Genomic DNA, 26,678 nt, shown 5'->3' with positions numbered 1-26,678 from the left:
TGTGTTAAAGCAGACAGGCTTACAGTCCCAACATCCTAAAAGGACATTATTAATTCAGATGTTCGTGTAAAATAATACGGCTTCAGGAAAGAGCATCTCAGCCCTCCAAAAGGAGAAAGATATATTTTCCTAATGTACTGGTGGATGGATGTTTAGAATTGCTGGTACTCAGCCATAACAAATATTAGGCTCAGTAATTTAATGCAATAATTAAAATTAATTTAGGGGAAAGGACTCTTGTTTAAACTTAGGATATATGTCAGCAAAAACATAGTTTCTGTCAATACCTCTATTTTTGTCTCATAAGAAGACACAGCAATAACACTGCATAGTGCCTTAAAAAGTATTTTAACGTATTAAGAGCAGTAGTGAGATGAGAAGCTATTACAGCTCATTTGAGTGGTTTACCATGGGGCAAACAGTTGGCAATTATTACACTTGGAAGAATTAAATGGATGATTTGAACGGAAATGCTAGTTCTTCAGTGAATTCCCTTTTTACATTGGTTGTAGCATATGTCCACATTTTTTCCAACAGTAATGAATTTCCTGAGGTGGTTTCCCTTGTGCTTTTGAATGCTGTGTTAAAGTCCAGCAGGAGAGACCTGTAGTTGACCTTTCATGCTAAATGTGAAAGGGCTACTGTAGCCTTTAAAAGGCGTTCGTGCTTCTGGGCCTCCTGGGAAGCTCCAGTTACCTTCAGACTGGATTACCTGTTTCAGGTATGAAGCATCAGTTGTGCAGAGTAACTTTTTAATATTTTTAATAGTGATGTCTGCCTTCTCTGATAGGTTGAATCTGAAAACATCTGTTTGTGCACGCAATACATCTGGTTTTATGGTGTGTTCTGTCCCCTTCCCATCTGTTCAGGACTGAAAATCACCAATACCTGTGATTTGTCTCTATTCAAAGTCCTTTTCATATTTAAAAGCCTGATAACAAAATCAATGTAGGCAGTATAACTCCCCAATAAAAAAATTTCTGTGGCCATTATCCAGGCTTCAGCTTTGATATCATAAGGGGTTCTGAGTAGACCTTTGCATTTGATTAATCCTGATGCTTGTATCAAAACACATGTGGTAAGATTTTCAGTTTCTATGGAGAGGTGGTCAAATGTCAGCCTGTGATCTAGATTTAAATGGCAAAACAATGTTCCCTGTGTTTTTCAAAGATTACATTTCTGATAGTCTGCTTTATTCTTTCCAGAAAGCTCTGATTTCTTGCTTTTCTCCCATCTCTTTGAGAAGAGGCTATGTAGCTTCTAGGTCTGAACGGCATTATGTAGTGCCTGGCTGGTCAGGCAGTGCGGGCGCTGGTGTGGTTTTTTGTGTTTGCTCGATGTTGTTAGAACTATCCAGGAGAGAAAGGTGCAAAAAAGGGAAAGAAGAGTCCAATGGGATCCTGAAAATTCCCAGGTTAAAATGCTGAAGGTGAACTGATCTGGATGTTCATAGTTTACATGGGCTTAGAGGGAAACTGCTGTTTTATGAAGGAGAAAGCCATTGAGGGTTACAATGCAGAAATACACCTGTGAAGTGAACAGAAATACATAGAAACCACACCTGCCTCAGGAATTCCCTGCACTGCAAACGGTGAATTGTTGGGAGAATGATAGAGGGAAGTATCACTCCACGATTACTCCTGGTTTACGCTCTGTTTATCAGAGACGGGTTATGGAGCTTGGCAGAACTTCTCGTCTGGTCTCATCTGGTACAGGATATTATCTTATATAAGCTGAATAATAAAAAAAATCCAATTTAATCCTTGGATTTATTGTACTTGCTATTGTATGTACTTGCTATAATAACTATTGCCTAGTTACTGACTTCCTTCATTTCTTTAAAAAAAAGAAAAGAAATTGGGATATAATTGCAGAGGTGTTACTTTTTGCTCTGGCATATCTAAAAACATGCAAGAAGGCAAGGATTTTTTTTTTAGCAGAAAGTTTTTGAAGCGAAACTTCATTAAGAATTAGGCGACTAAATCACAGGCATTGTTTTGAAATTGTGAGTTCTGTGTGTTTGTAGAAAAATTATCTGGCTGATACCAAGTATCTTAGCAGTGATTGTGGGAATATGGCAGGCAGACACACATGAAGAAATGTGATAGATGGAGAGAGATGTTACATGCTTGGAGAGAGATTGTAAGAACAGAGAAAAAAAATTTTATAAAAGTAGAAAATATACTTTACTAATATAATTTCACATTTGCACTGGGATCCAATAAGCATTTACATTCAAACATTAATGTAGTCATATCTATTGTAACAGACTCTTTTATACTTTCTGGTCTAATCTATCTGAACAGTTAAAATAATATTGTGAGTATTTTAGGTTGAAAATTTCAGTTCTTCCTCAAAGTCTAATTTTTCTAGATGATTTAGACAAAATAATTCCCTTTTGGAAGGATAAATAGTAACCTTCCCTCTCATGTTTGAAGGAAGAGAATTTTGTTATTTATTAACTTAAGAATAAGAGCTACTTCTGAAATATGTCCACTTTTAGTTTTCCAAAATGCTAGAATATATTAAAATCCTTCAAGCAGGCTATTATCTGTAGCAAGGACCCAAAGATGGTATTAAAAATCATTCATTAAGAAAGCTTGCAATGCAGCATGAATCTAACCATCAGGACGTACGTGTCTGTTTCTTACACCAGTCTTATTATCCCTTATTCCTTATGTAAACAATCTGCAGTTGCAAAAATGAGGGATAATAGCCACTGTAAAATAAAATGAATGAAAACCATGAAACTGAAGTGGTTTAGGAAACCTGTTTCAGAGTGCCTGTAGGTTATCTTCCCAATCAGTGAATCCTAGAATGAGTATTTTATTCTGTCTTAAGAAATGAAATAATAAGTGGGATGTATTCTGTCCAATTTGCAGTCAAGAGAGACAAACCTACAATAAAGCAGAGTATCTTTGTATTAAAGGTAAGAAATAGTCATTTTGTCTTCTCTTGGACCTTAAATATAAGGAAAAATGCCTTGATATTGTTCCTAAAATGTTGGAAAAGGTGAATATATTTTTTTACAAGTGTATAAATACTAAAATACTGAAAGTATCCAAGTCTCCTTGACACTCTTCTCACTACTTTAAATGTATCGCCAAAATAATGCTCAAATAAAACTAATACTGGGGAAAAAAAGAGTATGAAGTGTAGAGTCTACAATCAGCAAATGAGAGAACTCAAAAGCTCAGTGTTTCCTGCCCGATCTCATTGTTTTTCGCACTTATTTACTTTTCTCTCTTACGAACGTATAAGTGAAAGGATTGGTGTAGGTCATTTGAAAATAGAGCTTGGTGACGATACTTCAGTCCTCCCAGAATTTATTTGGTGATGGATAAGAATGAAAGGGTGCGAAATTATTTCTTGGTGCTTCTTTAACCTTGCCTTCAGCTCCAGCTTGGTACTTCAGTTTGCTTCCAGCTGTTTTCTACCCAAAGTAAAATGTTTCCTAGACATGTGCTGCCTCTGTTTCTGTCAAGTGGGGTTAGGAACTGGTGTTGGAAAGACAATATACTGCTCTCTACCTCCTGGGAATTCCTTTCTACAATGAGCCATCCTTAAAAGCCAGCTGTGCACAACCACACAGCTGTTTCACAAAAATAATAGCTTAAAGCTGCTTGTGTCAAGGCCAAGAATCAGATCCTGTAAATTTATAAAAGATGAATGCTATGGTAGGTTCTGTGAACTTTTTTAATGTAAACAAGATCATAGATAATATAATAAAAATGAATTACTTTGTAGATGACAATAAGCTTTACATATCGGTAGCTAATGCCACATTTAGTACTATTCTTTTATGTTTGTGTTCCAGTCAACCAGCACAGTGACCAGCCTAACCTCCAGCAGGAAATGATACATTCCATTATTCCTTATAGTGCAATAAAGCCCTTTATTTATGGCAAGCATTAGTTTTGCAGTCACAGTGACAGAATTTGTATCTTAGCAGTGCATCAAGGCTTTCCTTCCGTCCTTGTAATAGTTATCCCTGAAATTGTCTCGTTCTTCTGTTGTCAGACCTGAACATATGGTATATCTGTCAGAGTTAGGAAGGTGGCTCTCGGGCACAGAGATTCTCTCTCCAGCCAGATGTAACAGAAGAGACACAAAGTTCATAAGAAGTTCACTTTTCTTATGAAGCTCCAGTCAGTTCCAATTCCAAACTGCTATTTCACAGGATTATGGTTGACACTAGAGTACTGTAAACATATCCAATTATGATCTGGTTTTACAGATCACTTTTATGAGAAATGCTCACCTGAGTGCATTTTGCAGTGTCATTTTCTTTCTAGAGTGCAGGTGTTGCATCATCTTCAAGAAACTGATGTTCTCTAAAGAGAAATTTTCCAATATTTTTTCTGAAATTCTGCATGTTGAGCATGCACAAATTAGGTGGGCAATTAGATGATTAAAATAGTACTATGTGATTTTTATGGTTGAATGTAGGCTACACCCTGAGCAAAAGTAACTAATTGGAAAAGTGAAGGCAGAGATAGCTGTAGGTTGCGTAGTTAGAGCCAACTGGTCTTTCATTTGTCAGATGTTCTAGACAGCAGTGTTTGACTGTGATTGAGTCTGGGTTGCTATACTTTTCCTAGAAAGTATGAAATAAATGGGCACAGGGAATTATTTTATTAGTAACAGTTCAGGATAACTCTCTAATGTTAGAATCTGAACTTTTTAATAAAAAGTCGCTGTTGAGACTACAAGAGACAGAAAGCATGTGTATTTTAACAGACAAAAGCATTTATAGAATCCTTTATTTTTATTAAATTCTACGTGAATTCTATAAGACTCCTTTTAGTCTTGAAGAAAATGAAGGATTAGCTGTCCTAAATTATGAGAAGTGGAAAGAAATTCGTAACTGTTTCTGTGAATATTTCTCTTTGAGCTGTCATGGAACAAAGCTCAATTTTCTTTCATGTTGCATGGATTTCTGATCTACTAAATGGAGGAGAAAAAAAAATGAGGGCATCAAAATCACTTTCTTATGTGATATGTCAGATAAAACAAAACTGAGTCTAATTCATATGATTTATAAGCAGATGCCTCTGCATGTGTTTGTGTATTTATGTACTGATACATTTTAAGAAATGACTGCCCTCTTAGTAATGATCGCAAATAATTGTTTGTGAAAAAAGATTCCATTATGTAGGCACCTAAAATTGTTAGTCACCTCTGAAAACACTGCCCTTCAGTTCCCACTTCCACCTCTGAATTCCCACCAAGCCTTCTCCTCCTCCCCAGTGTCATGTAGGAACAGGCAGGTCAGCGTTCAGGAAGATACAGTCATGCAGTTCTTTCTGATTGCCAACGCTGAATAAATTCACATTCACTTATATCTGTGAAAAACTGACAAATTGTGCTTGTACATTTGAGCTTGGACAGCTTCTTCCATCTCAAATTTTGCTTTGTTCTCAAGCTGGAAAAAGTCTGAATATTTTCTATTTTTCAAACTGGGAAATAGCCTGTTTTCTTTGGGGGAAAAATTTGTAAAGGAATACAAAATGCTCTTCTAAGTCCAAATAGTCTTCCCATGTGCATCAAGTATTTTGCACTGGTCCACAACAATATTTCTAACCAGTAGTTGAGCAGGTCAGCTGAAAACATAAGGTGAAAAACCTAGAGCAATATCAGCACAGTTAATCTTTTGTAAACAGCTTTCCTTTGTGCAGTGATAACTTTAGGTGCTTGCACAAAAAGATGAGTCGTTACTAAACTATAAAAAAGGGAACTTTCTTACTGCTTGCCAAGCACTGCAGTAATTTTGAAGGACTAAACATCATTAAAAGAAAAATTTTTGTTTCATGTATTACGGATCCATAAAGTGAGCATAGGTATAGTAATGAATGCTAGTTTACTGAATTTAAATTAGCAAAATCCAAACTTAGCTTGACAACTTTAATAAAATACTTTAACCTGTAAACAATAGCTCTTTGTCACTGTCACTGTTTCAGCACACATGCAATATTTAACAGTCATACAAGTGCTAAAGTCTTCTGGAATTTTCCAGAAATGCCTGCATAACAATGAACCCCTTCCTTTCTTCAGTAACTCAGGATTTTAGACAGTAAGCAAATCCAGAAGGTATTTGACAGTGTGATAAAACTGCTATAGACTTACCTACATCACCAGCAAAACCCTCATGAGTTCACCTTTCCTGATGGTGGGGTTGGCTGGAGCGATGATCATATCAACTAAACCTGAGTTAAAAAGGCAGCTGTGTCTGTCTGCTGGGGTTGGTACATCCCCAGCTTAATTTCTATTCCTTTCTGATGTTTCTCTGTAATTCAGCTGTTTTCTGAAGCTGAATTAATCACATTAGCAAGCATATTCCCATGTTTAGGAATGTACAAAGCTACTCAAGGTAACTTTCAGTGCTTTCCTTTTGGATCTAATGTTTGCTAGTTATCTTGTTGACCCTAACATACTGCACTTGTACACCAGCTAAATTCTTTAACTGGTGTATCCTTGCAAAGTGTTACTTGTATTGGGTTTCATACAATGTTTTTTAGAGCGAGGAAAAAAGTTCACCTGTGTATATATATGGCCACGCAACACCAAGATTGATGGTGGTCTAGGAGCCCACCCAGATGGGACAGCAAAGAATGCTACTGACTTGAATCAGGCTGGTTTTCAGTCCTCTGACTTCAGCAGTGTCTGTGGTATTGATCCTTAGAATTTCATTAGAAGTTGGTTACTTCCAGAATTAAAAAAATACCCACCAGCTGTTAAAATCTAGTTTATAGAGATCATTAGATTTATAGTAAAGTTTTCTGAAGAGCAGGTTTTATTATGAGAACAATATACATACTCTAACTTACACCATTTGGCTTCACCCACGAGCTGAAATGTGATGATAAAAGTGTGAGAAATGAATGTGAGAAAACAGGGTTAAATACTTTCTTATTCAAGACAAGTTATATGTGTTTCAGATAGAATTAAGGGCTCCTAATGACATGGTACAGCTGTGATCAGGTCACTGTTAATTTTGAGAGCAACCTGGTTCAATATAAGCTTTGACCTTTTCTTGCTCTAAATTTCACTAGAAAATAAAAACTCAGACATTTATTATAGAAAAATGCTGGGAGTCATGAAGACAGAGTACAGTTTGAACCAGCAGAGTCATCATGAAAATAATACAAAATGTCTGTTCTTCCATGTTAATGTCCTAACAAATGTGGTTAGGAAAATATTTTTTGTCAATCAGCCTGAAGTTGAGGGCAGAGCTCAAAGGAACATGTTTCGAAGGGGCTTGTATACATGATTTCCCCTATTGAAAGCCAATTTTTTTACACTATAATATATCCTAATAGTTTGAGGTTTTGTGTACTGTTGCATAGGTTTACAGGTTAACGGTAAACCTCTGGTTAGGTAGATTATTTATAGAAGGGGAAGAGGGGAAAAAAGGGGTCAAGAGGAGGGCTGTATATATTCTGGATATTGTAATTTTTTCATGGAAAAAGCAGGCGTGTTCTCATGTAAGATAGGTTGAGGCAGAAGGAAAGAAGTTTAGGGGTGAGTGATTTACCCCCCTACTTATTTATCTGTTCCTGGATTTATGCATTTAAACTGTGATATTGTTGGGGTGGGACCGTCTTTTTGTTGGTGCAGTGGTAAGCCCTGTGGCCTTGAGCTTCTGAGGAGGTATTCACAGCCACCCAAATACATGAACTGACTCTTCCTAGGAGTCATTAAGAGACCTCTGCGGAAAGGTAATTGATGGAGTTTCCCTGTTGGCATTGGCTATGAAAGGGAGCTGTGGTAGATGGCTGTGTGGAATACTCTTCTGACAGCACTGCAGGAAAAAAAGTCTTTTTCCACCTAATTAGTGATGCTTGCCTAATTGGCGAAGGTTGATGCAGTGGTTTCTTTTCTTTTCTTTCCTTTCCTTTCCTTTTTTTCCCCCCTCCCTCCCTCCTGTGTTACAGATATACGCGGACTGCAGGGATTTCTTGATCAGGCCTCAAGACTGGGACTTGATGTATCATTACAAAAAGTGGACAGGAACATCAGCAGAGTCTTTGCAAACCTTTTTACAACCATGAAAACAGAAGAGCTGAACCGTTATCGGGACACATTGCGAAGGGCTATCTTACTCCTAAGCCCACGGGGAGCCCAGACATTTATTAATGAGGTCAGTGCACAGTTGTTTTTATCATCAACATTTCAGGATCATATATGATGACTTATGTGATACTTTGCCACATTCTCTGAAGTGGTAGATTTTTACAATGGTGGTTGGTAAATGTAAAATAAGATTGTCAGACTCTAGTGTTGGAGAGTTGAAATATCAGGCACTCTATGTAATGCTCACTTTGTGGTTAATGCAAATGGGACAGCATGGGCTGGATGGGCACTTTCAATACAATATACAGCTCTATGGGGCAATTCTTTTTTTTCTGATTGTCTTCCGTACCAATACTTTTGACTTGGATTTCATCTACTGTCTACAAGTTACCAGAAAAATCTACTATGGTCTATCAGAAATGAAACATAACGTGCCTGGGAGAGTCGTCTTTACTGTGGAAATACCCACATTCATGTTAAAAGGGCATGTTACTGATGTTTGAAAGCTGAATCACAGTGTTTTTATCAAGTATGAAGTAGAAATTATATGTTTGTCTCTTTTTCTTAATGGTTTCTTGAAATCAACGAGGCTAATTAGGACAGGGAGGTAGCTGTTGGGCAAACTTGTAATTAATGTTGTGCTGTGGGCTAATTTTTGGCATTAATTAGTTTTATCCCGCTTTTTAAATATTAAATAATGAATTATTTTACAGTGCTTTATATGTCAGAGTTGAGAATGAGTTGGATCCTCAGTATAAGTTTACGTGTATTCATTAGTTAAGAATTTGACAATGAAATAGGTTTTTTATTCTTTCTTTAACTAATCAGGGATAAGACTGAACCAAGAAATTAAAATGTGGATAAGACCTGTTTCCAATTACCAGTTTTGCTGCATCAAAGCCTGCTAAATTAAAAAAAAATCAACTTAAATTAGCTCATTAAGTTTTTGTATCATATCAGCATAAGTAAATTCTCCACATTCATGTTCATCAGTGATTTTTAAATTAATAGGGTAAATTTTATCATAAATAAATGAGGCAAATGGGTAGCTTGGGAAAGACTAAGCACAGGGACAAATTCTACTCATGTTTGTGCATACTCAGGGATTTTCAGTAGGGGAATGAGGGAGCCTCAAAGCATAGTAAGCTATACGCAGGTCAGTCAGTGGTTTTATTTGCTTCATAGTAGGCCTCCAGCAAAAATACACATTGCTTAGTTTTCCAGTGAGTCCTAAGAAAGTATCCAAACCAGGTATTATAAAGAAATCAACACGTGTGTTTTATTCAGACCCACGCTGGGTAGAAGGTCTGTCCCCCTCAGTGCACAAGGCTCCAGGACTGTTTTTAAGAGTTACATGTGTGCACTGTCAGGACCCTGCAGGTCTCTCGAAGGTAGGGGCTCATGTAACTGTTTTACTACTCACTTCACCTTAAAGCAGGAGTGTGTTATAGTCATTAAGGCTAATGATCTTGATACATTTCCAGATCCCTGCAGGAGTTTAACTGTGGGCAGAAATGAAAAGCAATTTATTTGACAATCTTCCTATATTGAATCTTGATTGATTCAGAAAATCTTTATAAAAGAAAATTTAAATCTTAGAAAGGAACTCTCAAAAGGCTTGAGACGCGAGGTGCACGGTGTAGGGAAGAATCCTTTGCTAGTGGAGGCTGGCCTTACGTTTCGTGGAGAGTTACAATAACTGTGATTCCTCAATATCTCAGTCAATGAGAGCAACTAATTAGCTACAGCACAATTTCAGACAGTTTAGAATATCAACTTTCAGCCTAAATGAAATACATATTCTTACATAATTTACAGAAATACATCATTCACAACGTGCAGCAGTAAGTGCCTTCAATGTGTTTACGTATTTCTGCAGTTAGTAAATTTTTCATGCTATTGGTACTATACGGCTCTACACTGACTAGTATTGTTACCAATCCAGCTCTGAACCTTGGAATTTGTTTGAGGTTTTGAAACAATTTCCCTTTTCACTTTTGAGAAAAAAATTTAGGTCTCTAAAAAATATAATCAAGTAGTGACCTGAAAAGAAAATTCAAATACTTTTATTTTTAAATTTTGGGTGTATTTATTTTCATCTTTTCTATTTTAGCTCAAGTTACAAATAAGAACTTATTTGTTTCCATAAATTTCTGGAAATGGAAAATTCCATGTGAAAAAGAGGTTGTTATCAACTCAGCAAACCCAAAAATCTTAATATTTTGTAACACGGGAAAAATGTCTGAAAAACTTCAACTAGATCTTAGGAAAATCTGTTGGCTAGTAACATATCTTTATAAAAACTAGGTGTTGCACGCAAACCCTCCTGTGGAATGCAGAACAAAAATAAGAGACTTTCTTGGACAGCGTCTGGACTATGAACCCTGATATGAATGGTTTTAACAAATTTTTCTTAGCACAAGTCACAGACATCAGCCATTGGAAGATGGTACAAGATTTATTTTGCCTGTTTCGATGTTGCAAGTGATACATTTTTCTTGCTAAAAGTATGGATCCAGATTTCAGCCTCGCTGAGCTCTTGGGTGGGTCAGAGAGATCTCATCTGACTTCGGATGCACAGAGTTAGGGGACTCTGACATGTCATAAGTGAAAAACTTTCTAAATCCTAGAAGAACTCAATTTTAGGATTATTTCTTTAATTTTTTTTTTGGCATCATTTTCACTTTACTGGCTTAGCATCCTCATTGGCTGGTTCTCTGTCATGTGTCAAACTTATTTCAGCAGAAATTACTGACATTTCATAAGTTTTTAAGGTTTATAATTCTGCTATAAGACTGCTTTGACTGTAAGAATAGGGAAAGGAGAGGGGACAAAAAATCTTTTCAATGGTATAGGTATAAACATGTAATCAGCCTTTATTCAGAAAACAGAAGGTAAATGCATTTATAAAATGTTGGCTACCCTAGGTTTTGCATTAAAAGGTCACTTTAGGATTAAAGCAAACTTAATCTAAAGAATGTGTGTCCCTCCTTAATAATTTTGAGAAAAATGTGCCCTTCTCCACCTGCAAAAATCCCTGATATATTTGGCCTGGTGCCATTGTTCAGTTTATATGCAAAACCCGTCTCAATTGTAACAGGTATGCACGTAACAGCAAAAATGATTTTTATATTTGGAAGACTGTGATCTCTTTGCAAGGCAATATATAGAAAGAAAAGAAGAAAAGCTAGTAATTCAGAAACGGGAAGGAGATTTATTACTTTGGGCTATTCTGTTAGTCTTTTTGGCCCAGACACAGGGTCTGAGACTCAAAGGCTCCCTCTTTGCGACAGCCAGATTTCACCTCCCTCTTCTGCTTACCAATGGATACATTTTTTTGCTTGCAAGTGGAGGTATGTTTGTATGGATTGCTTTTATCATCAGGGGCTCTACGCTACGTAATGACATGAATACCTGGAAAATGGTTCAACGAGAAGTGACAAAAATGATAAAAGGGTAGCAGAGCATGACCTATGAAGACAGGTCTCAGGAACGCGCTATATACAGCCTGCCTAAGGGAATATAACTAACAAATACTTGAGAAGAAACATGAGAGGATGAGGAGGAGGAATCATTTAAGGTAATCGTGGGTGGCCTAACAGGAAGTAATGACCCGAAGCTAAACAGGGAATGCTTTCTAACAGGGAGGTCAATTAGACAATGTAAGCGCTTGGCAAGAGAGGTCAGTGAGGAATCGTTCTTCAGGGTGTTCAAGAGTTCACTAAATAAAACACTTCGGTAACTTAGTCTTTCCTGAACTAGTTTGGAGGATGTTCTAGATGACCCAGGGGTCCTTCTGAAGACATATCAGGAAATATTTGTTGTGTGAATGAATTCAGACTTTGTACATTTGTATACAACGTATTTGAAGAGGAGGAAGAGATCTTGTAGTTTAGTGTTTCTCAAGTTTCCTGTTGCAGATGTGCAGTAACGGTTAGCTGTGGAGTGTTTGGGTTTTTTTCTTCTTCACAGAACACATACAGTTTGTTTGGGATATGTATTTTAATGAGATTTTTCTTTAAAACTGTAGGTGATATCAGTTGCTTTATAGACTTCAATCATCCTGCTTTCCAGTGTTATTACCTTTACTTTTGAAAACCAGTAAATTGGAGGCTGTAACACAGTTGCATGTGGTTATTGATTTGAAAAGAGAAGGAAATCTTGGCTTTACAAAACCTTTAACTCAGCGTTACTTGTTTTTTGGCAGCTTCACTGAAGTGCAAAATGTTTCTGTTTAGGTGCATCTTTGTGAGTTTGTCTTGCTTGTAAGCTAGTAAGCTTACTGCAATAAGGTTGCTAGTATATATGCATATCACTGCAGCACACCAGCTGAAAGCAGAACTCTTTGCATGCCTAGTATAGTAAACCAGTTAAAGAGAGCAGATTAATTACATTAAAAATTATCGCTAAAATCCTGTATCATTGCAGCAGGGTTATCTGAATTGCTGCAATTCCAATCTAAGCTGAAGCTATAAACTTCCAGAATAATACTAAGTTTGTTAAACAGTTGTAATTTATCTCTGCCTTGTTTATGTAGTCACCTCTGTGTCCCCACTGGAAAGCAAAGACTGCTCTCTCTCTTTTACCCTAGTTCATGTCAAATGTTCTGACTGGTTCTTTAAAAAAAATATAGATATTCTGCTTTTGGTTTAGGCTTTTGGGATCATTTCACACTGATTTGTTGCCTTCCTTCATTCCTGGTCGTTGAGGATGCTGAGTACCTTACTCCCAGAGCACTCCCAGTTGGCACTTGTTTGTGAACAATGCTCCAGCCTTCTCTTTTTCCCTTCTGCGGTTGGTGACATGCTATTACTTGGCTGGAGCTGCAAGAATTATTTATGGCATCTTGAACAGTCTGCACGTGCAAGCAATTGTAAGAAATGGTTTTTCATAGGAAGCAAAGACCTTTATTTTTCAGAATTTAACAGGAAAAATGTTTAATACTAATTTTCTGGCACTTGTCATTTCATATTGGCATATATCTCTCTTTTATTTATGTTGCAAATATTCAGCATATTAGTCTGTATCTCTGTTTTATATACAGTATATAAACATCTTGAAATATTGGTGAATAATTTTGGGGAAAAAAATATTATGCCTCTTCTGTTTTTAGAAGGCAGTTTCTTTGTTTAAAGAGCTGGTAGTGATTTGTGAGTGCTGGTAACAGAACTGTAGAAATAGTACTTTCTTCTTTCAGTAGTTCAAGTTAAGTTGTACCTGTCTTATTTTCTCTAAATCCTCCTCTGGTTTTCTGTTTCTTCCTCTGAGCTAAAATTTTGTCTGCTATCATTGACTTTTGTAACACAGTAAGACTATTTGTGCTTAGAGAGAATAATAATTATAATGAAAACCCCAGCAAACCACATTAAACTGCTAAAATCTAACTGAAAACAAAGCCTCCCATTTGGGGATAAATTGGCTTAGAAGCAGGTTTCTTTCCATTGGACCGAAAAAACCCCAAAACACAAACCCTCACACATTTGATTAATCCAAGCTATGGGATCACTATGAGAATATGTTTGGAACAATCATTTACATATGTTGTTATAGATTTGTAGGCACCGTGGAGAGGAAAAAAAAATAAATCCTAATTTGGTGAATAAATGACTTCTATGAATTGCTTACATAGCTTCATGTAAGTGACATTCCTTTTACTATTGCAGGTATCTTTAAGTGACAATAATTTTAGAGATCTTTTTTGTTTGACTCAACTAGTAATTTTTCATCAGATTTTGAACATGAATATTGAAATCATGAGAACTACGAGTCTTGCATCCGATTTTGTACATCTCTAACAATAACTGATAGCAGTTTTGTAAGGCTTTGTGGGTCAAGTGAGAAAAAAATTATGGAAATTGACTACGTTGGCAAGAGTTACCCAAAGTCCTTATGAGTCTAGAAACTGCTTTACTAGCAGTCTTACTAAGTTCCTCAATGTCAGTAATAATACGTCTGGTCTGAAGGAACTAGATTTTTCAGCTCATAGTTTGAATCTGATGACTGGGCACATCTGCATAGGAGATAATTTATTTTTAAATGTCATTAAATCTGTATGTACAGGAACTGGGCATTCCTCTTGCTCCAAATGATTAACCCTTGGTGTACTTCTGAGTCCTTGTTTCATTGCAGGTGTTCAGTTGCTAAAATGAGTTAATTCCTAAAAATTTTGCTGCTTCCACAAGTAAGGATGTCAGTTCTAAAGGAAACTGCCAAATATCTGGCTGACAAAATTTTTGAAATATTTAAAGTTAGCTTTTAATTGTCTTGTGAGGTCATTAATTTTCAATTCTTGTTATTTTTCATTAATTAATTTTCTTTTTTTCATTCTCTTTGTTAATTTTCTCCTCCACTGTATTTTATCTTTCCTCAATCTCACTGTTAAATATGGCAGCTGAAGAGCACAGTGTAAGGTAGGCCTGTTCACACTGGAGGGCCCTGCAAAAGCTGACGTGTCTGCACAGTGGAAGGCAACGGGATGTGGAGACTGACATTCATGTCCTGGAAGCAGGTGTTGGTGTCACTGCAGCACCGTGTTGGGGTTCATGGGTTTCTCCTTCCAGCGTAACTCCACGTTAATGCCGTCAGTTCCAGAAGTAGCTCTCTGCATAGATTTAACCTCAAGACTGGGGGGATTCTAGCTGTCAGGAGGATCTGTATTATGAGGGTTTTTTCTATAGTAAGAGGAGCTATTAATGACTTGAAAACACAGAAATGTTGTATTGAGCCACTTGCAGTTTACCTTTATTACTGTCTTTAAGAGCATCCAGTACCGGCTTTTGCAAGAGTCAAAACAGGACAACTCTCCAGTGAGCACTAAAAAACGAAGGCTACCTATAAGTAACCCCACCTTCATCTACTCCTTCACAGCTGTTTTTTCCGAATTATTTTACTTCAGATTTTTCAACGTGACTCCTGGAAACCGTGCGATTTAAAGACAAAGATTACATATATCTACATATTTTTAATGTAGTGGAAAGTTAAATTAAATACTCTGACATATCTGTGGTCATTATAGTATATAAATATATGCAAAATGTTTCTCTAAAATACTGCAAATCTGCAGATGACTTTATCATTCCCAACAAGGATAATTTTCTGCAATTTAGGTATAATTTACCAGAAAGCAGAGATTACTAATTAATTATGGATGATTAATTTTAAAATATGCTCCTGCATTTGCATTTCATCACTATACCAGTGTTTGCCTACTGTAAGACACTAGCAGAAGCAGTACAGGTACATGAGAAAATGTGTTTGCCTTATAAAAATCAGAAAAAAGTAACAGCCATACAAAAGCTATTTGCCATTTTCCAGTTTTACTTTTTCATACAAATTCAGTGAATTGTTCAGCTTATTGTGCTAGGGCAACTTGACGGTGAAGATTATAAAATATATCCTGCAATTATTACTTATTCAATTTTTGAACCTTCAACACCAGTGTGCACATACCACAGCTATGGGTTGACTTTTTCCATGGACACATCTGCAAGCGTCTCTAAGCACAAGGATTGACTTAGAGTACAGTGTTTTGCACAGTCGGTGAATCATCTCTCCCCTATAATGCACTTCTAGACCTGGTGTTGTGGATTAAGAAAATCACTGACTCATTTCATTAGTTGTTTCAGAGGTTATAGAAGGCAGCCATTTATCCATAGATGGGATGAGTAATAATTGCTAATAATAATTTACACCTGCTTTGCATCTTTTCACAGGAGGTTTTTAATCACTTTTAGTAGGTGAAATAAGATGATATTTACCCAAGGCTTATTTTTAGTTTCAAACTAATTTGGAAAATTATTTAAGCCTTCACTAATTGCTTGCAGCATACAGTATAGTGCAGTCTGTGTGTGAGATAAAAGCTTGGGCATGATTTACCTTGGTTTGAGAAGATTAATCCCAAGCAAGGTGTCCTAGGACTGATGCTCTGTTTCTCTTAAAGTTATTTCTGTGTTGGGCAGGCAGTCCACAGCATAGGTGCAAGGGTTAGCTTCGTTGATGCAGCGCTGCCCAGTGTGTAGGAGACAATGCTGAATGTTATGCCCATTTCTTTCTTCACGGTTCAAAGTGTAGAGGTCCGAAAAACTCCCCAATATAGAGGCTCATGGGAGCTCTCTGGAAATGTAAGAGAAGAAATATTTGGGAACCTTGTTCATCAGTGACAAGCAGTTAGATCTGATTTAAATTAAGCTTATAACTTGAGACAGTGTGGTAACTGTGCAATAAGATTGTCTTTTCCTCAGGCAAAGTGTGTTGCGTCAAAAGACTAGAGTAGTCTATCATAAGCATAAAGCATGATGCGTCAATTCTGTTATTTACCTTTGTACCTTGTAGGGTGGCAAATACCTTAAAATTAGCAAGGGTTTAAGAGTTGTTTTGAAAAGGGAGTATATTCCTATGCTAATAATTATTTTTCCTGCTGCTACTGTTAGTACTGGTGCTATTATAACTAGTGTGCTTGTTATACTCAGATGTCTAGTTATGAATTGGGATGTTGTTTTACTAGGTCGGTATGAATGTGCGTCCCCAAAGAATTTACAGTGTGCAAGAGGTGTGCAAGATATCTGGGGAGTAAAGGGGATTGATGATGAATGTTCTTCAGTGACAGAAATAGCGTCTTCATACCAGGATCTTAGAAATTAGCAGTCTGAGAAGAAAATATAAGGGAATTTAAAGATACTTGTGGATTTTTTTTTTTTAATAAATAGGGAGTAGGTGAAGAAGGTTGACACCAAGGCTGAAATCTTGATGATGAATTGAAGGTAACCTGGAAGATTGGAATAAAAAGTATATGGTGTTGGAAGTGAAGATATAGTTAGCATATCTTTGATGTGACAGGTAACAAGGGAGCTATTGAAGCAATGTGAAGAGATGGGTGAAATGATCAAAGCAAGTGGTTAGAGAGCCTGTTTGTAGCAGAAGTTTCAGCGAGATATTAGAGGAGCTTGGAATTTTTAAGGTCAGAAAGATGAACTTTGTAGTAATCAATATGTAATGTCATCAGAGCTGGGAAAGGAGTTTTAACATTACAGGTGGGTAAAAAGAACTGTTTATTAGAAAGGTTACGTCTAACGAATCTGCGAGATTTTGGGCTTATCCTGGATGAGAGGCTTCGAAAGAAGTAAGAGTCAAAGATGACACTTGGACTGTAGTCCAAATTGACAGATCTGATGTTCTGGCTGTCCATTTTGACTGAGAAAAAGGATTTCCTTTCCCTGAAGGGAGAGGGTTGAGAAATCTCATTATCCACATGAAGCTTATGAAGGTATCCAGAAAGCAGGCTAACAATTTAAACTGAACAGAATATGAAAAGTGTGTCACAGAGTAGTAGATCAAGACTCATCAGCATGTGAATAGCAATGGATTTTTCACTAGTTTGCTTACTGGATGATGTTAGTGTAAAGAGAGGAGATTACAAAGTTGAAGGGGTGTGGGACCCTCCTCAGGAACTTGAGGAATATCACAGAAAGTATCCCCTGGAGAGGCTGTGCTGAGGGAGTGGCATAGGAGGAAACCCAGGAGAGAAGTGCTGGGAAGAGGAGGTTTATAAAGAAGAAACGTGATCAGCTGTATTAAAAACATCTGGCAAGTCAAAGAGAAGAAAGTAACAATTTTGCAATTTGGCTAAGAAAAGTGAATGTCAGTAGGAACAGTTTCAGTTAGGTACAGAAGGTAGAAACTAGAATGAAGAGAACTTAGGCCGCCACCAGAAGAGAAGATTCGAGGCAGTGCATGTCATGTGTTAAAGGGTCAGCAGGTCGAAGGGAGAGGGAGAAAGGGATGATAGGTGTGGAGCCATAAAGGGTGTGAGAAAGGAGGGGTCTAAAATACTTTCTGGCCTCAGGAAAGAGAAACGGGGTAAGAAGAAACTACTTTAAAGGTATATAAGGAGATCTAAGTCTTATGATGGCTATAGTGTGGAAGATACCTTCAAAGGTACTGGGGACTGGAAGGCGTTACACATGTGGAGTGAAGAGACAGGCTGGCAGTGACAGCACTTTGTTGTGGGCTGGGACTTACATCATCTTTTCAGTTGGGCAGTGTGTGCTCTCCAGAATGACAAATTCGGAGTTGGCCCTGTTTGTCTTTGCAGTTCTTAAAAGATACACCATTTGCTTGGCAAGCTGTCCTCCAACCGTTGGAAAGCTGTGTATCAGTAGGTAGTAGAGATTTTACTCCCTGTTTTTGTTGTTGGTTTTTTGTTTGTTTTACTGAAGCAAACAGCAATGTGAAGAATTCCTTTATATTAGTCTTATTGAGAAAGAAGACAGTTTTCCAGGTTTTTGGATCATTGCCTTTGCAGTGTGAGTTCTAAGGGAATAAAAGCAGCTCTGACAGTGTCTTCTGTGGGGCAGGGCATAAACTCTGTGTCGTAAGGATAATTTCTGATAGAGTTTTAGATTGCAGTAATGTCTTTTTACTGGAAAAGTCTTCATGCTGAAATTTTCATAGAAAGAAATATGATCAGGTTTCTGTACATGGATTTGCTGGTTTTGCCATTGTTTTTGTTCACTGCTTGTTCAGGGTTTTGTTAAGATATATTTTCATAACTTTTTTTTCAAGGATCACTTTTTGAGCTTGATCTCTTTCTGTTGAGGCAGGTACCTAATGATTATCCCTACAGAACATAAAATGTGGAGGTAAAGGATTATTAGTCCCCTTTTTTCCACCTGGGGCATAGGGGTGCAGAGAAAATAGGCCATTTACTGAGTTCACTTGAAGTGGGGACTGAACTTCTAAATGTCAAACCAAGAACTTGCCCAAAAGGTCATCCTTTCATTTGATACTGCCAGGTATGTCTTTGCCACCATTGACTCCTAGTTGTTCCGTTTGACAGAACTGATAGTCCTGTCACTCTAGTGATCCTTTTGTCAGACATGCAGCCTTTAACCCATACACACTGTGTCAAATATTAAAACTCTCTTCGTATAGTGCGTGTTGGCTTTAGTTTCAGATAAATAATGCAGCTTGCACATACAGTCTTATAGAGCATTTAAAGAGCTGCTCAGGTAACTTTAAAGTATCTGTATTTTTTTATTGAATTGAGCCCTTTCATTGTAATGGAGTTATAGTTTGCTATAGACCATGCTTTGTGAATGAGATCAATTTGTTTGGCACTGACCCATGCATTCAACTTGAAGCAATCAGATTTAAAAGCTTTGCAGTTTATTAATGTGTGTGCAAATAGCAACTGGGTTCCAAGGACACTCTAGGAAAGCACCTTGAGTGATTGGTCTTGATATATAATTCATATTTTGCTTCCAACTTTCCAAAGGAAAAAATCTTGTTAAAATTATTTTTAAATAACATTGAAAAGGCAAAAAACCCAAGCCTTGAAGTATGACAATGACTTTCTGTGTTTAATGAAAATACATTGACTTGAAAATATTACAAAGTCCCCGATGTGTTTTCCCATAAAATTATTAAAGAGCATAGAGAATATTTTGAGATGTGCATCAGCACGTTTAAAACAAAAAAACCCAAAAACCATAACACCCCAGTGTTCATTTTCTATACTGCGCTAGCATTCAAGATATTTTAAAAATCAACATCAGTTCTGAATGCATCTTGATTTAAAGTCAGAACAATCTAGCAAATACAGCACTTCAGCCTGGATACAGTTATGAATACTTAATAAAAGTATGCAGTTGAAGTCAGACTCTTCCCTGATAGCTTGCATAACCAAGAGGCACCCTAACACTGGAAATGCCACCGTGTAAACAAGATGGTTACATCATCCAGGCCAAACAAGCAGTGGAAGTGTCCAATTTGGAAAATGCATGGCATTCAGGAATGCTAAAAAAAAATACCAAAGAGACAAAACTGTGATAAAAAGAGGACCTTAGGGTCATGATGCCAGGCCCTCCAAAATCTTTGGGAATGTATGGCTGGGATTCTCACTGCCTACTTCTTTCATTAAGAGCCCAAAGTGTGAAACATTGCTGCGAACAACGCAAATGAGCTCCAGGTAGTTGTCATGCGTGTAGGATCCTGTGTGTCAGGGCACTTCCTCTGTCAGGAACCAGAACATTCTCCATCTCTCTTTGGGAAAATTTTCACGTAATGTATCAATCTGTACAGAACAGAGCTTTGCTTTTTTTTTTTTTTTTTTTTTTTGTTGTTGTTGTTGTTGTTTGTTTGTTTGTTTTTGGGGTTTTTTGGGGGTTTTTTTGTATTTCTCTAAAGAACTTAATAAAAGAGTTTGCATAGGATTCTTCACAAGGATTCACACAGCCCAAACTGTTGGAGAACTAAGTGAATCTCAGGTTCCTGGTTTGGATAATCATAACTTCAGTTTATGTTTACATCTTCAACTTTTTATCTCGTTCTCACTATGTTTGAATATGTTTTATACTTTTTTAAATGTATGTCTGAATTTCAGTAGGGTTAGTATTTTCTGTGGTTAGGGATTAAAAGTCTTTAAAATAATATTACCCATATAGTTTTTTTTTTAAAAGAAATGTCTGTCCAAAGATCATCTAATTTTCACCAAAGTAGTTTTTATTATATATGTCTACATAAAAATAATTAATAGTTGATTATTTAATAGAGCTAGTTAATAACAATTATATTTAACACTAAATATGTTTGAGTAAAATATATATGCTTATTTAATATATATAATATATAAAAATATGTATGTATTATATACACACACACACAACTTGCAGATTATACCATACCCAGGTCAGTCACTTAAGGAGAAATTTGCATCTGTGGAAATACAGAAGAACAGAGAATAAATGTTTGTGTTCGGTGCAGCTGGAAAAGGAAAACAAAGATACTGGAACAGAAATGAACCAAAGAGTGCAAGTTCCTCCGAGTTGTTCTGTTTCAGCTCATTGAGAGCATTCACATTTTTGATGTGCTCTACTGGTATTTGCAAACAGTATCAACATCTTTCAGTGTAAACTAGGTGGAGAACTGTATCTGTAAAAGCCTGTTGGAATTGGTTAGTATTTCATGTAGGGGACTTGCGACGCTGACCAAATGCAACAGAGATAGCGTAGAAAACTCACCTCACTCAGGCTCATTGGCACTGAATTTTCTGTGAATGGTGAAGACACAAAGAGTAAAATGAAAAAAGGTCAAAGCCTGAATACAAGAGTGAGCAGGGAAAAGCTGCCCCAGTGCTGGCATCCTTGCAAAGCACAGAGGCCTCTTGGGGAATGTGAAGGAGTGCTGCAGTGCAAGTGATAAAGTCAGCCAGGCGTTGGTCCCCGAACACTCCATAGTTTAATGGTAACTTGTGCAGAAGCTGTTATTGGTGATTTCTAAATGAAATTTGTGGAATGTTGCAATCCCAGTTGAAAACAAACCTGAATGAAATGGCTGAATGGAAGTGTCAAATCATCAGCTAATTTGTAAATAACCTGAGGCTGAAGAGTTGGTTTTGCCATTTCAAGGGTTGTCCTCCTGGTGTCTGCAGAAGAAAGGACAGGTTAGCTACTTGTATTTAGTGGTTGATAAGAATGTGAAAGGGATTCTCAAGCTCTATAGCCTTTTAAGTAGAAAAGCTATGAGTGTGTTTATATCAACCTGGCTATACTGGACAGCTTGCATTGCTGATAGCGGCTGCCTTATATGTCAGGAGTATACCAGTCACATTGATGTTCCCACAACATACTGTACATAATCTTTGTCTCTGTTCTGGTTTTTGCTACTTTGAAAAATGAAATTCAGCTTTTCTAGCAGAGAATTTATGTCTTTCTCTTGTTCTTTTCATTTCACTCCCCTTTCAAATGTTTCCCTTTGTGATAAATTAAACTCACCACTTGTGATAAATAGATTAAGAGTTTAAGAGATCCTAACAGTAAATAACAGTGGTGCTGATGTTAAAATGAGGTACATAGGTACTTAATGAGATATGTTTGCACTGTTGCAATTGCTAAACTAAAATTAGAATTAAGAGAACGTATAAATCTTTACAGGGAGGTAATGACCCAGTTAAACAATTGCTGTATCAAGGTGCTTCACCTATGTATAAAGCTGAAGCCAATTCTTTTCACCCTGACCAAAAAATTTATCAAAAAAAAAAAAAAATCTCCCCAAACTACTGAAGCTTTCATGCTGACTGCTGTAATTAAAAGTGAGCACTTAGGTCCCATCTGTTTTACCACATCACTGGAGCTATGAACACTGTCAGTGGCTGCGGATGAACAGGTAAATCAAGAGGCTAGTGGGCTGCTTTAGAGCATAATGGCACCCCCCAATTTCCCACTCAGCTCATTGATATTGATTTGCAAATGAATTTTGCCTGTTTATTGGAATCGCCATTACTTGAGCAAAGTGTTCCAGCCAAGATGCAGCAGCTTTCCAAGGGCTCTGGATTTCATTGTTTATCACTCTTACTTGCCTGTGGAAGAGTCAGAAAAACTAGCAATGGGAACTTGTAATAACAAAACCCCCCCAACTGACCAAACAAACAAAAAGGAAGTATGAATTAGAAAAGTACCTTGGTACTGAAGTTTTTAAAACAACTAAATGAAGATTAAAGAATAAGAATGCAGCAATGTTTCAACTGTGGTTTAATAAAGATAAAGACAATGTAGTGTGGGAAATCATAGCATGTACGCCACCGCTTTCACTAATGCTTATTATTTACATGTTAATATAAGGAGTCCTAAACCAGGTGCTTATCTTCTAGATCAAGGTTAGGGAGATGGAGACTCTATTTGCAGTAGATATAATTAGATAGATATTTCAGGGATAACTTCTTCCTATCACAGGAAATATGTGAGGATAAAATCCCGTAATACACATAAGATGCCAGGCAGCAAAGTAATGAGAACAAGACAAGCCAAGTGGATGGATAGTTTAGATGACTGGGCAAGTCAGATGGTTGTTAGAAGAGAGTCATGTCAGTGTCTTGGGTTTGAAATACCCATATAATGAGTGTTTGAGAATACTTTGAAAACCCTTTTTGTTAATCAACAAATTCTTCAGTTATCAAGAATGACCAATTTCCATAATGTTCCTATAGTGTGTTAATGTTAGGAGGACAATTAATGATTTTGAAGCACTGCCTTTCTCCTGAACTTACCTATTTGTTGTTGTGCACATTTTCCCTCAATCTTGTGTTACTTTTCCTTGGTCCTGCACACGAATGAAGAAAAGGGAATAGGGTTTGTCTTTTAAAAAGCTGGGCAAACTGACACCATCTGTATGTGAGACGAGAGAGAGAGAATGGAATAGCGGAGTGCCACATTTGTCCTGCCCTCATTCAAGTAGTGACATTTCCGCTCATCAGCTGAATCTTCTAATGAATGTCAAAATGTTATTGAAGAAAATCCCATGCAAACTCTCTCCAGCTCTTTGTTGCTTTTGACAAGAGTACATGAAGTCCTCTCATGTGCAAGAGAACTATCCCAAAATGGCTGGGTTTGTGCATTTCCTGCTGCTATTTATTGGCAGGATGGCTTCTGGAAAGGTTAAAGTAGAGTCTATTCATCCAGAATTCTGGCAGCAAAGGTAGCCAGAAATTTGGTGCCAGTCCCCTCATTTGAGCTTGACCTTGCTTTCCTCTTGATGCTCCCTGCATACATTGCCTCTGTAAAACTCTGCTGTTCCAACGCTAGAAATATTTTTGGTGAGAATCCTGGGTTCAGCTGCGTTTGTGTGAGAGCTCAGCCACCTCTGAAATTCTGCGCTTAACCTTTTGAAATTATATAACACCGGAGGAGAAATACATGATTCCTTTTCCTCCCTGGTGGTACAGCCCTAGAATGGGTGACGTTCCAGGCCAGAATTAAGTTTTTATTTTCCAAATACATTGAATTTGTAGATTATTTAAAGAATAATCTCTTGCGTTTTTTTGACTACAAGCAACGACTAGCTCCTGAGAAAGATTAAATGTTTCCACTTTGTTTTCACTAATCAGTCTCAAAAGGCATTTATTGTGAATATACAACAGAGTAACACAAATTGTCATTATTTCACAGTAATTGTCTAACAGGTGAAACCAGTTGCAGATTTTCTGTGAAAATCTGGAAAATCTTCAGTTGTTCTTTCTCTGATTTTTTGAGTCCTGTCACAATGGCATAAACCCAAATGAATACATCTGTTGGAATTAAGGAATTTAAATAAGGATATTTTACACTTTTGACACAATGTAACCTAATCTATTGATTTGAGACTGAGCAATGTTAGATTGTCACCCTCCTTGTATTGTAACTATGCAATATACAATGAAAACCTATCATATATTGTTATAGGGACAATCCTTCTTTTGATTGTTATTGTTTCATATTGAATGATCACAGACTTCAGATCCATTTGGCATAGAAAAAGCTTTTAAATGTCAACATGGGTCAGCCAGATTACCACTGAGTATAATTTTTCCACTGTGGGCCGTAATAGTCTTTGCCTTCATTTAAGAAGCTCTTATAAAAGGTATGAACTCTTGCTTCCACTTGATTACTTGAAATAATTTGCTTCCACAGCTGATCCTTGGGTAGGACGTGTAATTGACCAATGCAAGCACAAGCCTCTGACACACTGATGCTGGTGGAAATGGCTTTTGGAAAGAAAATTTTGGTTGATAGGTTGCGTTGTTCATAGCAACATTCTGTTAGAGCCATGTTCTGGTATTTCCATCTTTTGTATTGCAGTAGTGGTATGTGTGTGCGCGTGTATATATATATTAAAACAAATAATTATTTGAAATCATTATTATTTCATTCTCTTGAATGAAAATGGTGACCTGGTGGTGGCTATACAATGGATAATTGCTTCTACTGCCTGTTTGCTAAATTGCCAGCCATTTTCTCCACAGGTATTTTAAGTTCCTGGAGGTGCCTGTGCCTTCCGTTCACCCCTTTGGTTCCTATGTTAGTGCTCAGACTACAGGTTCTCCTGTTCAGCACCTTTGCCTGAGTGCAGGAACCCACAGGGTTCCTGTCCCCAAGCCCAGGTTCAATGTCCCCAGGTTCATAATGCAGCATAAGCAATTCCTATCCCTAATCCCAACACATGTGAGTTTTCCATTTTACAGTTAAATTTTTTTAAAGGTGTGGTTTGATGGATGAAAATGAATATGGGCACCTGTTTAAAACCAAAACCAAACGGATCACCTACTCTTCCCTCTTTTAAATAAGCCACATAGGAGGTTTCCAGACCTTGTGATAAAATTGATACTTTCCTGTAGTGTTGTGTCCCTGCTCAGAGTCTCCGGCAGTGCCTGCATGTTCAGAAAAGCAGGCTCCACCATAGCGTGTCACCAGGCTCCTAGTGTTAAGTGCCCCAGTTATGCTTAACAAGATGTAGAATGGCAGTGAATTTCTCAGTGTATCTATGGGAAGTGGAAATTGCCACTTTTCCACCTGGTCTTTATTAGGCTTTTGAAGTACTCTCCATCGCTCTCTTTTCTGAGTGTATCGCTGTTATTTGACTGCAAAACAAGCTCTCTATAGACTGGGGTACAGGTGAGGGCTGTCTTCATCTTTTCCTTCTCAAATTAGAAAAAAGTCTAGTCAAATGGAACTCTTAGACATCTATGTAAAGAGCCTTCTGGTTGTGTATTTATTGCATTTTTCTTCAAAACAAGAGCAGCTTTTTTTATGAGAGCAAGAAAGGAGCTGTTTTTTCTCTTATTCTCCTGACACATTTCCAAACCATTTGGGAACAAATACTTGAGAAAATTTGACTGTGCATCAAAGATAAAATCAGGCCTCATGGGAGGATAGCAAAAGAGAAAGTATAGAGTAAAGATGAGAATTCAGAATGTGCTGCTGAGGGTGCTTGGTGATGCTTGAAGAATAAGTTGAAAGCAGGCTGAGGAGCACCGAGAAAGGCTACAGTGTCACAGGATTTTGTTAGAATTAGGGGAAATGCCTTTTGGGATCAAGAAACACTGTCTGCAGATACATAAAGCTAATATTCATGTTATATCTCATCTCTGTTGAGGAGGCCAGCAGGATTAAATAGGAGGGTAACTGCCTAAACAAGGATGAATTTCACCCTCGAGACCTCAGAGCTTAATAGAAGTGCTAAAATGTTGAGACTGAAAATTGAGTGATACTTGTTTTGTGTAGAAGACAGTAACACTAGTACAGATAAAGGAATATTTGGCAACATACATTGATGTCTAAGAACAAGCATGTCACGGAGAGAAAGGGTTCAACAAACATCTTGAATTTTCCTAGCCTTTGCTTGTCCCATATGTTTGAATGTTGCTTGCACTATTGTTCTGCTATTTTGTACGTATATATATATATATTTTTAACCTAAAGCATTGAGAAGGCATACTTAGGATGAACGGAAAGTGCTAAGTTTGGAGAGAGCATGCAGGGACTTGTATTTGTTTTTTTGCGAGTCTTTTGGCTTGCCTTGCAAGAATCTTTTTTGTATTTAATTTGAATATTTATGAACAAATAATGAATTTTAAATGGAATTTAGTGAGAAGGGTTTGAGTTAGCTGCTAGTTCTGCCAGTAAATAGTAAATTCCCTTGAAGATTACCAAATGAAGTATTATATAAGCTATTAAAAATGCTACCAATAGAAATCTATTTCATTAGCTACATTGCTAAGGCTACAAATGCGTTTCCTCAAATTCATAAGCAAGTAATTGGCTATAAATGGATATAATGAATATAATATATATTGACTT

The 26,678-nt window shown here is 37.1% G+C and overlaps 1 protein-coding gene across 1 annotated transcript in view; it reads left to right on the top strand.

The window, feature by feature from the left end:
- The window catches only part of GRID1 (glutamate ionotropic receptor delta type subunit 1), a 543,246-nt gene that overhangs the window by 293,940 nt on the left and 222,628 nt on the right, over positions 1 to 26,678 (top strand). Inside the window, exon 4 of the mRNA XM_059821260.1 lies at positions 7,935 to 8,140. Within this exon, the coding sequence (XP_059677243.1) occupies positions 7,935 to 8,140 (206 nt within the window). The remainder of the gene's footprint in view (positions 1 to 7,934; positions 8,141 to 26,678) is intronic.

Source organism: Gavia stellata, chromosome 9 (genome assembly GCF_030936135.1).
Source record: "Gavia stellata isolate bGavSte3 chromosome 9, bGavSte3.hap2, whole genome shotgun sequence".
Taxonomy (NCBI): domain Eukaryota; kingdom Metazoa; phylum Chordata; class Aves; order Gaviiformes; family Gaviidae; genus Gavia; species Gavia stellata.
The sequence above is the reverse complement of the archived record's forward strand: the minus strand, read 5'-3'. Positions and strand labels throughout refer to the sequence as shown.